The 12,230-nt window shown below is 39.1% G+C and overlaps 1 protein-coding gene across 3 annotated transcripts in view; it reads left to right on the plus strand.

Annotated features, from left to right (window-relative positions):
- Nucleotides 1-11,709, plus strand: part of FGF14 (fibroblast growth factor 14) — a 731,152-nt gene extending 719,443 nt beyond the window's left edge. For all 3 annotated transcript variants that reach the window (XM_003413967.4, XM_023553177.2, XM_064275253.1), the window contains 2 exons: nucleotides 7,566-7,764; nucleotides 11,296-11,709. In XM_003413967.4, the coding sequence (XP_003414015.1) occupies nucleotides 7,566-7,764; nucleotides 11,296-11,432 (336 nt within the window). In that variant the 3' untranslated portion in view covers nucleotides 11,433-11,709. The remainder of the gene's footprint in view (nucleotides 1-7,565; nucleotides 7,765-11,295) is intronic.
- The last annotated feature ends 521 nt before the right edge of the window (nucleotides 11,710-12,230 follow it).

The raw sequence follows: 12,230 nt of genomic DNA on the forward strand, positions 1-12,230 counted from the left end.
GGTTTTGCTCGGTGTGACTTGTTACAGCCAATAAACAAGAGGCCGAGGTGGGAGCAAGATGCCTTTATTTTTTTGTACAAGGAAAGGATCATTGGGGCTGTTGTCTCCAAGACTGCTCGCAGGCAGCTTGGGGAGGCGGACTTTTATGGAGAGCAGACAAGGAAATGCAAATTAACCACAAATATTCAGGACTGAACTTCTTGCAGATGTTCAGAGCTTGGGGATGACTACGCATTTTCTTTAGACAAGGGTTCAATCCCCAGGATGGAAGAAGAGGTTGGTTTTCTTTCATTAGGATGTTAGGTCTCTACCCAGAGGTGGCTTGAGCCCATCTATGGCCCATTCTATGATTATCTTGTCCAGGACAATTTTAGAAGAAAGTGCAGCTTGTTCTGCTCCGTGTAGGAGGATAAGCCAGTGCAGGTGTCTCGCAGAAGGGTCAGGTTCTGAGGCTGCCTCCCTCACTGGAATACAAAGAGAAAGCAAACACACAAAAAACAGTTGCTGTCTAGTCGGTCTGACACTTGATGGCCTCATGTTTGTCAGAGTAGGGTTTTCAGTGGCTGATTTTTTGGAAACTGATCACTGGGCCTTACTGCTGAGAAGCCTCTGGGTGGGTTCGAACTGCCAAACTTTTTGAAGTGCTTAACCATTTGTACCACGCAGAGAGTCTGAGAGTTTAGTAAAATATTAATAGCTTTTAATTATCATGCTGTCTTGGAAGAAGTACAGCCAGAATACTCCTTAGAAGCAATGATGGGGAGACTGCGTCTTACATACTTCGGACATGTTGTCAGGAGGGATCAGTCCCTGGAGAAGGACATCATGCTTGGTAAAGTACAGGGTCAGCGGAAAAGAGGAAGCCCCTCGATGAGATAGACTGACACAATGGCTGCAACAATGGGCTCAAGCGTAACAATGATTGTGAGCATGGCGCAGGACCGGGCAGTGTTTTGTTCTGTGGTACACAGGGTCACTTTGAGTAGAAACCGACTTGACGCCACCTAACAACAACAACAATTATAATGCATTTATCATGGGCTACTTGCTACTATGTATCTAATATAATTTCTCTTTTTATTTTGGAATTGCCTTGTATTATAAGAAATGTTGTAAATTTGTCAGAAAAGTCCCTTTTTGATGTTTTCCCCTTGAAACAGCGGTGGTGGTGGTACTGGTGATAGGCAAACTTGAAGACATTAACCAAATATAGTTTTCTTTTAGTCACAGATAACATAGATAAAGTTAAAGCAACACAACAGCTCATGGAGTGTGGGGACCACTACTTGCATATTCTTACGAGAAGCCTATGCTCCTAAGAGAACATAAAACCTTTTTAAAGGATGGAGTCTTAACATTCTGATTCAAATTGTGCACATTTGCATATATGTGGATATGTGCAATCCAAGTTTAATTTGGGAATATGTGGCTCTTTAGAAATTTGATATTGAATTAACCTTTCTCTAATTTCCTAGGTTCAAAAGTCCTCAAAATTTATGTTAGACCTGAGTCGGCAAACCTTTTGGGAAAGAAGCATATAGTAAACATATGAGACTTGTGGGTCATACATTTTCTGTCTCAGTTGTCACCTCTGCCTTTGTAGTGTGAAGCAAAGACAATATGTAGATGAATGGAGGTGTCTGTTTTCCAATAAAACTTTATTTACAAAAACAGGTGGCAGCCATATTTGGCCCTCAGGTCATAGTTTGTTGACCACTGGGTTAGATTCTGAAGGTCACTTCTAGCTCTAAGTTATGATACTTCTAAATTAGTTGAGCATCATAAATTAGCTAATTCAAAGGAGCCCTGGTGGCTCCGTGGTTAAGTGCTCAGCTACGAATCAAAAGATCAGGAGTTTGAACCCACGAGCTGCTCCTTAGGAGAAAGATGTGGTAGTCTGTTTCCATAAAGATTACAGCCTTGGAAAGAAAGTCTATAGGGGCAGTTCTACTCGGTCCTATAGGGTTGCTATGATTTGGAATCAAGTAGACAGGAAAATGGCTTTTTTCTTTTTCTGCTTTTTTTTTGGGGGGGGGGGGTATGGCTCTGGTGGTGCAGTGGCTAAGAACCATGGCTGCTAAACAAAAGGTCGGCAGTTCAAACCCACCAGCCGCTCCTTGGAAAGCCTATGGGGCAGTTCTCCTCTGTCCTATAGAGTCTTCATGAGTCAGAATCAACTCGATGGCAACTGGTTTGGTTTTGGTTTAATCCATGTGTTATAAGCTGTAGAACACTAGCCCTCTCTTCCCTTCACCTTCTCCTTTTACCCTGAGGCAGAAACCTATCTTTGTACACGCAAATGGTCCATCAGGGTATTTTCCCAGACAAAGATATTTCCCTCACAAGAGGAATTCTGCTGCTACTGTTAAGATAATAAGTATATCACAGATGGTGCTTTCCTCTCAAAAAAAAAAAAAAAGACCACCGCAACATAAAAGGAGATATAAAATTTTTGTTTAATTGTTGAGTTTTTCGATTCTGCGATTTGATGATTTAGTTTTGGCATTGATGCAAATTAATATTTAAGCTTCTGCTGGAACTCAACTGCTGTTGATTTTCTTCCAGCACTGGTTGGTGGTGTTTCTAAATATAGGCATGCAAGATGAAGAAAAAGACACACCAGACTCCTTATCTACTTCACTGTGGAAGTTTCCAGGAGTTTTATTGGAAGACCAAATTTAGATAAGCACTCTCATATTATCACTGCCAGCTTTAGAGTGTTTCACTGGTACAACCATCATGTTAGTAAACTGTGTCCAAAAAAAAAAAACCTTGCCGTGTAGTGGATTCCCACTAAGGCAGACCCCACGTGTGTCAGAGAACTGTGCTTTATAAGGTTTGGTTTTTTATTAATTGAATTTTTTTAAATTGAGGTAGTTGTAGATTCACAGAGATCCCTTGTACCCTCTACCGCATTTCCCCCAACAGTAACATTTTGTGGGGGAAAAAAAAAAAAAACATTGCCGTCTAGTCAATTGCAACTCATAGCGACCCTACAGGACAGAGTATAACTGCCCCACAGCGTTTCCAAGAAGAGGCTTGTGGATTCCAACTGCCGACCTTCTGTTTAGCAGCTGTCAGCAGCTGTAGCTCTTAACCACTGCGCCACCATAGGTGAAATAAGGAGCCCTGGTGATGCAGTGGCTAAAGCACTCACCTGCTAACCAAAAGGTGGGCAGTTCAAACCTACCAGCAACTCTGCTCCAAAGCAGAAAAATGTGAAAGTCTGCTTCGGTAAAGATTTACAGCCTTGGAAACCCTATAGGGCGATTCTACTCTGTCCTGTAGAGTTGCTATGAGTCGGAATCAACTCCAGGCACTGAGTTTTGTTTGGTAGGCAAAATATCACAGCCAAGAGGTTGGCATTGATGCAGTCATCAATCTTATTCAGATTTCTCCGGTTTTACATGTACTGCTGTGTGAGTGTGTATATTTAGTGGGTTTGTGTGTCCACCACCACAGTCAAGGCAATGAACAGAGACAGATCCTTCTAATGAAGTCTTTCAGCAGTAAGCGTATCAGCAGATACAGTTCCCTGGCCAAGGGGAACCATTCCTCACATGTTCCATCTTGCATCTTGTGCTTCTCTCAATACACTTCTCACACTCTTTTATGTAATTGCTCAGTTATTGTGTATAATCCCCCCAAATTATATTCTCCATGGGAGCAAGGTCTCTCTGGTTTACAGTCATTACTATTCAATTTCAATTTCCCAGAGGCAACCATTTGCAACTTTCCGAGACGTTTCTTTGGGTATTTATGTTGAAACTTCTAAACAGTATACTTATAATGAATTTTTTTTTTTTTATTCCATTGAGTCAATGTCAATTGACTCCTATTATGGTCAATGAGTATTTATCTTTCTTATATTCATAGAGCCTTTAATGGCTGACTTTTCGAAAGTAGGTGACCAGGCCTTTTTCCAGGGGCCTCTGAGTAGACTTGAACCTCTAACCTTTCGGTTAGCAGCTGAAGTGCACCAACCATTTGCACCACATAGGGACTGCTGGCCAACTATACATAAACCACAAAGCAGATTAGGGCTGCGTTGATAAGCTTCCTGCGGTTGGTTCTTTCGTGGTTCTCTTGCCACTCAGTCTCCATTGGAGACCTCGAACAGGAGAATCACAGGCCTCATCTGAGCTCCCTTTTCCACATAATATTGAAAACCAAGAACAAGTTTCCACCATTAAGAGATTTTACGTAGAACACTGAATTTCTTCCTTTGAAATATCAGACCTACCAAAGATCTAAGGTTGCATACTTTTTCGTAGTCATAATCTTTATTGAAATATACAATTCGAAATATTTCCTTGTGATTCCTCTCTATTCATTTTTTTTTAATTAATAGACATCATTTTTAGAGTAGTTTTAGGTTTACAGAAAAATTGCACAGAAAGTAGAGAGAGTTTCTATACCCCTTCTTCCTCCTCACACAGTTGCTCCTATTATTAATATCTTTCATTTAGAGTGGTGCATTTGTTATAGTTGATGAACGTATATTGATAGGTTACTGTTAACCAAAGTCCATAGTTACATTCAGGTTCACTCTTCATGTTGTATGTTTCTATGGGCTTGGACAAATTAAGGTTTTGGTTTTCACAGGGGAACCATGTGAGGAGCAGCTGCTCCTTCTACCATTGTTTCCATCACTCTTTGTTTCCCCACTGTGGAGCCTGGGGGTCAGAGCCATTTATTCTCATAACTGTGCCATGATTATGTCAACCTGCTTCACTCCTGTATAAAAGTCTTCATTATATAGTTCTGCTGTACCCATGATCCCTGGAGAGCTCGTCAATTTCCATTATTCCAAGTTCCACCTGTATGCTAATGACTTTGCAATCCAATCTGTCTCCCTAAAGCATATTGCAGGACTCGCACACAAAACTATGACCCTATTAATTGTACAATTACTGTCAAGAACATCTTGTTTATGTTGGTCAATCGCACTTTTGTAATTGACTTCGTTAGAGTTCCAAGATGCAAATATGTTACAGGTGAGATGTCTTTAAGGTAAAGACTGAGAATGAATGACTTCTTCCACTCTAAGGGTCTTCATTCTCTTTCACATTGAACTTGGTTAATTTACTGTGGAGACAATACATTCCTAATTTTCTGATGGTATTGTAAGCATCACACACCATGTCTTGTACGGTTTAGCAGTGGTCATCAGGTGAGAACGAGGGCCAGACTAGGTACAGACCTACAAAGCAAGGAGGTCCTGGCACCTGTTGATAAAGGTTGGATATCAGTGACCCCCTATTATCGTAAACCAGGTTCTGAGCAGACACCTTGTGCCTCAGTGGCTGGCACCAGCCTCTCTGACCTCCTCAGAATGATCTACCAGGTCAGTTCTTAGCAATCTTACTCCTAGCTCTCTGGAGATGGGTTTTAACTAGTAAATACTATGCTTGGATACCTTGGCCTGCCTTAGTAACAAGACAACTGACATTCTAATGTCTAATCTGTTTGTCCTAGAAGGTGAGTTTCAACCAATATGTTATATTTATTAGTCTCTTGGGAATAAGCCATATTTATAGCATTCCATTTCCTTATCTTTATCTCAGTTGTATGAATATGCACCATTTTATCAGTCTTTCCTTTGAGGCACAACCTGGAGATGGACTCAGTGAGACTAACATTAATAGAGAACCAATAGGAGAATGTTTGGAGGAACAGAACACAGTGGAAGGCCAGCACATTTATTTGAATGAGATGGTATCCAAACCTGAGGTAGCAACACCTAGACGAAATGAAGGGGTAAATAAATTCCTTACAGTGGGATTTAAGTCTGTCTTTCACCTATTTTAATCTCCACATATTAATCAATGTATTAAATGAAAAACATGTGCCATTAACAAAATCTCTTCACCTTGGAAAACTATTAACACTCAATGAATTAGATAGAGTTGATGGGCAACCTGAGGACATTGTATCTCACAAAAGACACCATTTCATAATTCAGTCTCGCTGGAAATATTTAAAGAAAGTTTGTACACACAATGATGTGTGTTGACACCCAAAATTTCTGATTACAGTTAGCATAAATTCAACTCTTAAAGGCTTTATTTTTTAACCCCTTAAAGCTCTGCATTATTCATAATGTGTACAGTAATTTTCTAAAACAAAACCAAAGTTATTATTTTGCCCAGTGATAAACTCCATTATGTTGAACTGAAAACACTGAGTTATATATACATATATATTTTAAAGGACAATGATATTTTTAAATGATCAATGGCAATAAAGCTCTCTTTTTTTTGAATTCATGTTTTAAGTATGCATAAGAGAGTAGGGTTTTGAGCTTAACTGAAACAGCTACAAAAAATAAAGTGATTTTCATGGTCTATAACTGGGAAAGTTGAATTTTTAAATTATTTTTTAATAGAGCGTGACCAGAAATGCTTTTGTAGGTTGCACCTTATGAATTTATCAACAACCATAGTGTTATATGTATTATTATCCATTCTAAATAATACTTTTTAGCACTATAAAAAGTTATGTTTGAAAAGGTGCGGCAACATGATTGCTAAATAACCATATGATAGTAAGCTTGGTGCTATGCATTCGTCAGTGGTCAATGGAGATTATGCCATTGAGCCTAATGGCATTCAACATGCTCTACTCTTTCCAAAAATGCTGGTGGTTTTCTGTCAAGGCAGCTTTTGATGTTTATTCCCAAGAGTTCCAATGGAGCATCAAACCCTTCAAACCATGGAATTAGGTAATGATTTTCAGCTCCTGTCACCATGACCTGCTAACTTGACACCTGGCCTCAGCTGGTTATACAACAAAAGCTCTGAGGGGCGAGCTTGTGTGCCAACTGATTGTTGCGACTTTAGTTTGGAATTTCAGTTTGTTTCTTTGTGGGTATACTGTATCACCCTCTAATATCAGTAATTCATTTAATAACTGGCAACTGGTAAGGTATGCAGCTATGCCTACTTAAATATTTAAAATAGGTGAAAAACTACCTTAAATGTATATACATATATATATATACATATTGTGAATACACATACTACTTTCATGTGATTTTTCTTATTATACTCTGCTTGAACTGTATTCTATTGAAGTGAAAACTATTTTGAGTTTGGTCATGCATTCCACTTTATTGCTGAAGGACATCCATGCTTTTTGACTGTATATATTCTCCAAAGTAGCAGCTGTTTCTCTTCCTACTGTTCATTGGGGGGGGAAAAGTGTGGATATTTACTGTGTATAGAAAAGACGTGTTTGATCATCTCTGCCAAAGGGCTGGCTCTTTGACAAATAGTGGATGAGTTTCTGGACTAATGAATAGAAACCCACTGAAACTCTCATGGGAGCCCTGGTGGTGCTAACCAAAAAGTTGTCAGTTGGAACCCACCAGCCCCTCCTCCAGAGAAAGATGTGGCAATCTGCTTCTGTAAAGACTTACAACCTTGGACACCCTATGGGGCAGCTCTACTCTGTTCTACAGAGTCACTATGTGTCAGAATCCACTCACTGGCAATGGGTTTTGTTTGGTTTTGGTTTGAAGCTCTCATTCATTACTCTTTCTTCTCATTATTTTCTCTCCGCAGGAACTTTTTACCCCTGAATGCAAGTTTAAAGAATCTGTTTTTGAAAACTATTATGTAATCTACTCATCCATGCTGTACAGACAACAGGAATCTGGTAGAGCCTGGTTTTTGGGATTGAATAAGGAAGGGCAAGCTATGAAAGGAAACAGAGTAAAGAAAACGAAACCAGCAGCTCATTTTTTACCCAAGCCATTGGAAGGTGAGTGTTATATGTGCTCTATCCCTATCAGATTAATTATGTTTTATTTTTTCACATCGATAACTGTGCCATGGCTACAAGCGACTCTCGTGAGTGCTGGGAACGTCCTTGATCTTGATCTGTGTGGTGGTCACACAGAGATCTACTTAAGCTGTGCATTTAAGATTTGTGCCCTTTATGCCCTGAATAAACGTCATCTCTCCTCCTTCCCATCCCTCAAATTTTCACGGTCCCAACCCCTCTAGACTCTAAATAATTATAATTAATCAATTTAAACATTTTTAAAATCTGTGATTCTAAATATCTGAGAATGTAGGTATATCAGTAAAAATAAGTTTGAATTTATGGATACAAGAGCATTTGCCAATTTTGATGTTATGTAGGTGAAAGTCATTCTCAAACTTATGCATTAGTATAATTAGAGAAAATAAGAACTCGATTTTAATGAACTTCGCTGTTTCATGTTATCATTCAACCTGCATGTTTGTTTGCCCCAGAGTTGTGGCACTGCCTTCTTTACTAAAATAATGTAGCTACCTTCCCTTTTAAAGAATGAATGAAGCCTTCACACATGCTGTCACCAGATCCCCAGAGAGCACTTTAGAAACGTTTTGTTAATCAGAGACACTTGTACCTTTCTCCTTGATTATTCTGTCGGAAGTGTCATTTACTTTCATCAAAGTAACTTATTTTTTGAGAATTACAAAAAATTTCTTTTGAAACTTTTCAAGAGTGTTTTTTATTTGAATACTTTGCTTACTCTCTTATAGAAAATCAGATCTAAGGTAACTGAATAAACGGTTTTTCTAAGCTAGTTCAGACAGTTTGATTTTCGTTTTTTTATTCTTAAAGGAAACCTTAGCCATTAAGAGAAATGCCTCTTGGTTTTTATAACACATATTCTTCTATACAGGAATAAGATAATTTGAGGTTTCGACCACTCACTTCTTAATATCTGTGTGTGCATAATTCCGTTTCAGTTTGCTTTAGTTTGGAAAGCCACTCTTGTTGGTTAACACCGTCTGTATAATTTCAATGATGCTGACTTACAAACACCCTAAGTTAAATTTCCCTCCAGAGCAATTCATTGAAACCCAAACAGTTAGCCTCCAGGGCCTATCTAAGATAGAAAAAGTAATGCCGGAGTCTGAAATATGAGTGGAGTATTCTCATTATATGGTAGATTATAAAGAGAATTAGAGTAGAAAGAAGAAATTAGAGATTTTCTCTGTTCTTCCAAATAACACATCCATGACTCGGTTTTATTACTTTAAATGAAGTTTAAGGCCACACACTCACATTCAAATGTAAACAAGTAATAAAAATCTAGGTTCGTAGCACCTCTAGCCAAGACCTTAGTTTATTTGTCAGCTTGCTTTGTCTCTTTCCATTTGTTTTTGTTTTGAATATAGACAGCTAAGAATTGGGTAACTTCCTAAAACCTTAGCTCTTGGCTGCATGAATGTAATGAAAAAAAAAAAAAAGGATTATTAGCACTTCAGTATAACTTAACTGAGGCAAAATTTAGAAGTCAGTTATTTTTTATGTCCTGCAGGAAATATCCGAGACTCTAAAGGTGTGGTATAATGATATTACTTGGTATTTCATTTGTAAGTTGAACTGATTTGTGTGTGTGTGTAAGAAAGAGAGAAACAGTATTTTTCACCATTTTTTCAAACAATTGTCAAACAGAAGTACTCAAAAAACAAATAAAGGGGCACTCGAATGACCAAGATTATCATGTAGTATATTTGTCAGAGGAAATTTAATTTCAAACTTTCAAAGCCCATAAACCAAAAAACCAAATTTGTTGCCTTCGAGTCAATTCTGACTGACAGTGACCCTATAGGACAGAGTAGGACTGCCCATAGGGTTTCCAAGGAGTGGCTGGTGGATCCAAACTGCCAACCTTTGGGTTAACATCCATGGCTATTAACCATTGTGTCACCAGGGCTCCTTCAAACCCCATAAAGGATGAAAATTGTATCATTGGAAATGTTAACATAAATTAGATACTTCATTAATTATTGATGTTCTATGTGAAAGTCATTCTCAAGACATTCTCTATAAGATACAGTCATTCCTCTTATACCTTCACTGCATAGATAGTCAAGGTCAGTGTTTTGATGCTATTATTGTCTTCTAACTTAATTAGTAGTAGAGCGAGAGATGGGATCATACTTCAAAGATAATGAATTAATCCCTTTTACTATCTTGCCAAGTCATTTAATATAGCCCTGGTGTACTGGCGTAGTGGTTAAGTACTATGGCTGCTAACCAAAGGGTCAGCAGCTCAAATCTGCCAGGCGCTCCTTGGAAACTCTATAGGGCAGTTCTACTCTGTCAAATAGGGTCGCTATGACAGCACTGGGTTTGGTTTGGTTTTTTGGTACATGTAATCTTTCCAGTAAGTGCATTGCTGAAAAATCATGGGATGCCCTGATACAAAAGATCAAACTCTACCGCCTTGCACGTAGAGAATGCATCTGGTAGTTTAGCCTGAGTACACATAAGGACGCTTCATAAAATGTCGTAAACATTCAAAAGTCTAAAAAAGCATGTTGAACAGCTGTAATTCACTTGTATTTCTAATGGCAGATGACATTAACTCACTGGTTTTCCCCAAGCATCAGTCACTCTTAAATGTCCTTTTCAAGGATTTCCTAGTCACTTTCTAAAAAGCCAGACAAACTATTAGGATTGGTTATGTCACCAGGTATCATTCAGACAGTTCTTCACAGCTTACTCAGACACCAGCCCCAGTTGCCCCCCGGCTATTCTGTGCTTCTGCCTGATGTAACATCAATTATTAGATTAGCAATAACATATCAGAAAATGAAACATAAAAAAAAAAAAATGACACACAGCTGCCTTCAATTGTTTAATGATCTTTTTCCATGATTGCAAGATGGGATATCTAAACAGTGCTCTCCAGAAGGCCCAGGTTTAAAGGAAGCAGGCCTTTTTGTGCTATTCCTTTGTGTAGCTTTGACATGGACACTAATATGACCATATTGCCTTTCATCCATTACATGGAAAAATAATTGAATAATTTGCAGTGTAAACACCTAGTATCATAAAGTTTAATTGGAATGAGGGGTTCAAGTGTGGATATTAGTGTAGAGTGGAAGGGAAGCTTGAGTTTTCCTTGCTATTCAAAGAGAAACAGGTTAATTTCTTGTCATTCCCTGGTAGGGTTGTGTGTGTGTGTGTGTGTGTGTGTGTTCTATCACAGGACCACAAAGAGGCCATAGCTCCCATTGAAACCTTTCTTCCTGGACAAAAAATCCGTGCACATTCATGTACACCTATCACGTACCAGATAATCTAGAGAAAGTAATGTCTTCTCATCAGGAATTTACTTCAAATCTCAAAGCAATCTCAGAGATTCTCAAAACAGATTGCTTCACTTGAGGGAATACAGGAAGAGGCAAACTACTGATGTTTGTAAGTGCATTGTTGGGCCACTTGTGAGTCTACCAGACAACATTTCCTTTTCTCCTTTCTTCACACCTTTCTTTGTGTCTCTAGTTGCCATGTACCGAGAACCATCTTTGCATGATGTTGGAGAAACGGTCCCGAAGGCTGGCGTGACCCCAAGTAAAAGCACAAGCGTGTCTGCAATAATGAATGGAGGCAAACCAGTGAACAAGAGTAAGACAACATAGCCAGATCCTCACAGGTGTTGTGACTTATTCGTCCTGAGCACAGTTGAGTGATTTATCCCTATAAGACCTTCCTGCTCCCGTGGCTGAGGAGCAGCTGGAAGTAAGCAGATGCTTGCTCTTTGCTCTCTCAGAACTTCCTTGTCGCAAGTGGATAAATCTCAACCTGTTGCGCCCCCCACAGCAAGAAAACACCTGGATAACCAGCTAAACTCAGACCATGGAATGCCCTACCAGATATGGAATGCCTTTTTAATATCTTTTCTGTGACCGTGACACTTCATGTGAATGACATACTTCACAAGTACACTTGATACCTTCCTTGCCTGCTGACAGTTACCCATAATCCTTTTTGAGTCCTGTTTCAGCAAAATCCATGTGTTTCAGTTCGGTTTTGTAGCACACCAATAATATTGAGTAATTTCTAGTTAGACGCTGTAAAACCTGTGCTATTACGGATTTCTCTTCTTCCCCGTTTTTACAGGGCTGCTCGCACCACTGTCTGTGACCTTTTGCAGGGATTGTGTTCCTCGAAATCTCAAATGTTGCAGTTGGCTTGGTTCGGAGAGCAATCAGGGAATCAGGAAACCTTCTAAACCTATTATTACAAATTGCATCTATAAAGATTAAAATTGTTGTGTCTGGCTCACCCTATCAATTAAATACACATATACCCTCTATCCAAGTAGCAGATACTGTGCCCCCGAGGTTGGTATTGGCAGGGTGGGAAATGGGTCAAACACACCCCGTGGGAAGCTCTCTACGATTTGGGTTTGACATCCCCCTCTAGTTTCTTTGTGT

The sequence above is a fragment of the Loxodonta africana genome, chromosome 23, assembly GCF_030014295.1.
Source record: "Loxodonta africana isolate mLoxAfr1 chromosome 23, mLoxAfr1.hap2, whole genome shotgun sequence".
In the NCBI taxonomy this organism is placed as follows: Eukaryota; Metazoa; Chordata; class Mammalia; order Proboscidea; family Elephantidae; genus Loxodonta; species Loxodonta africana.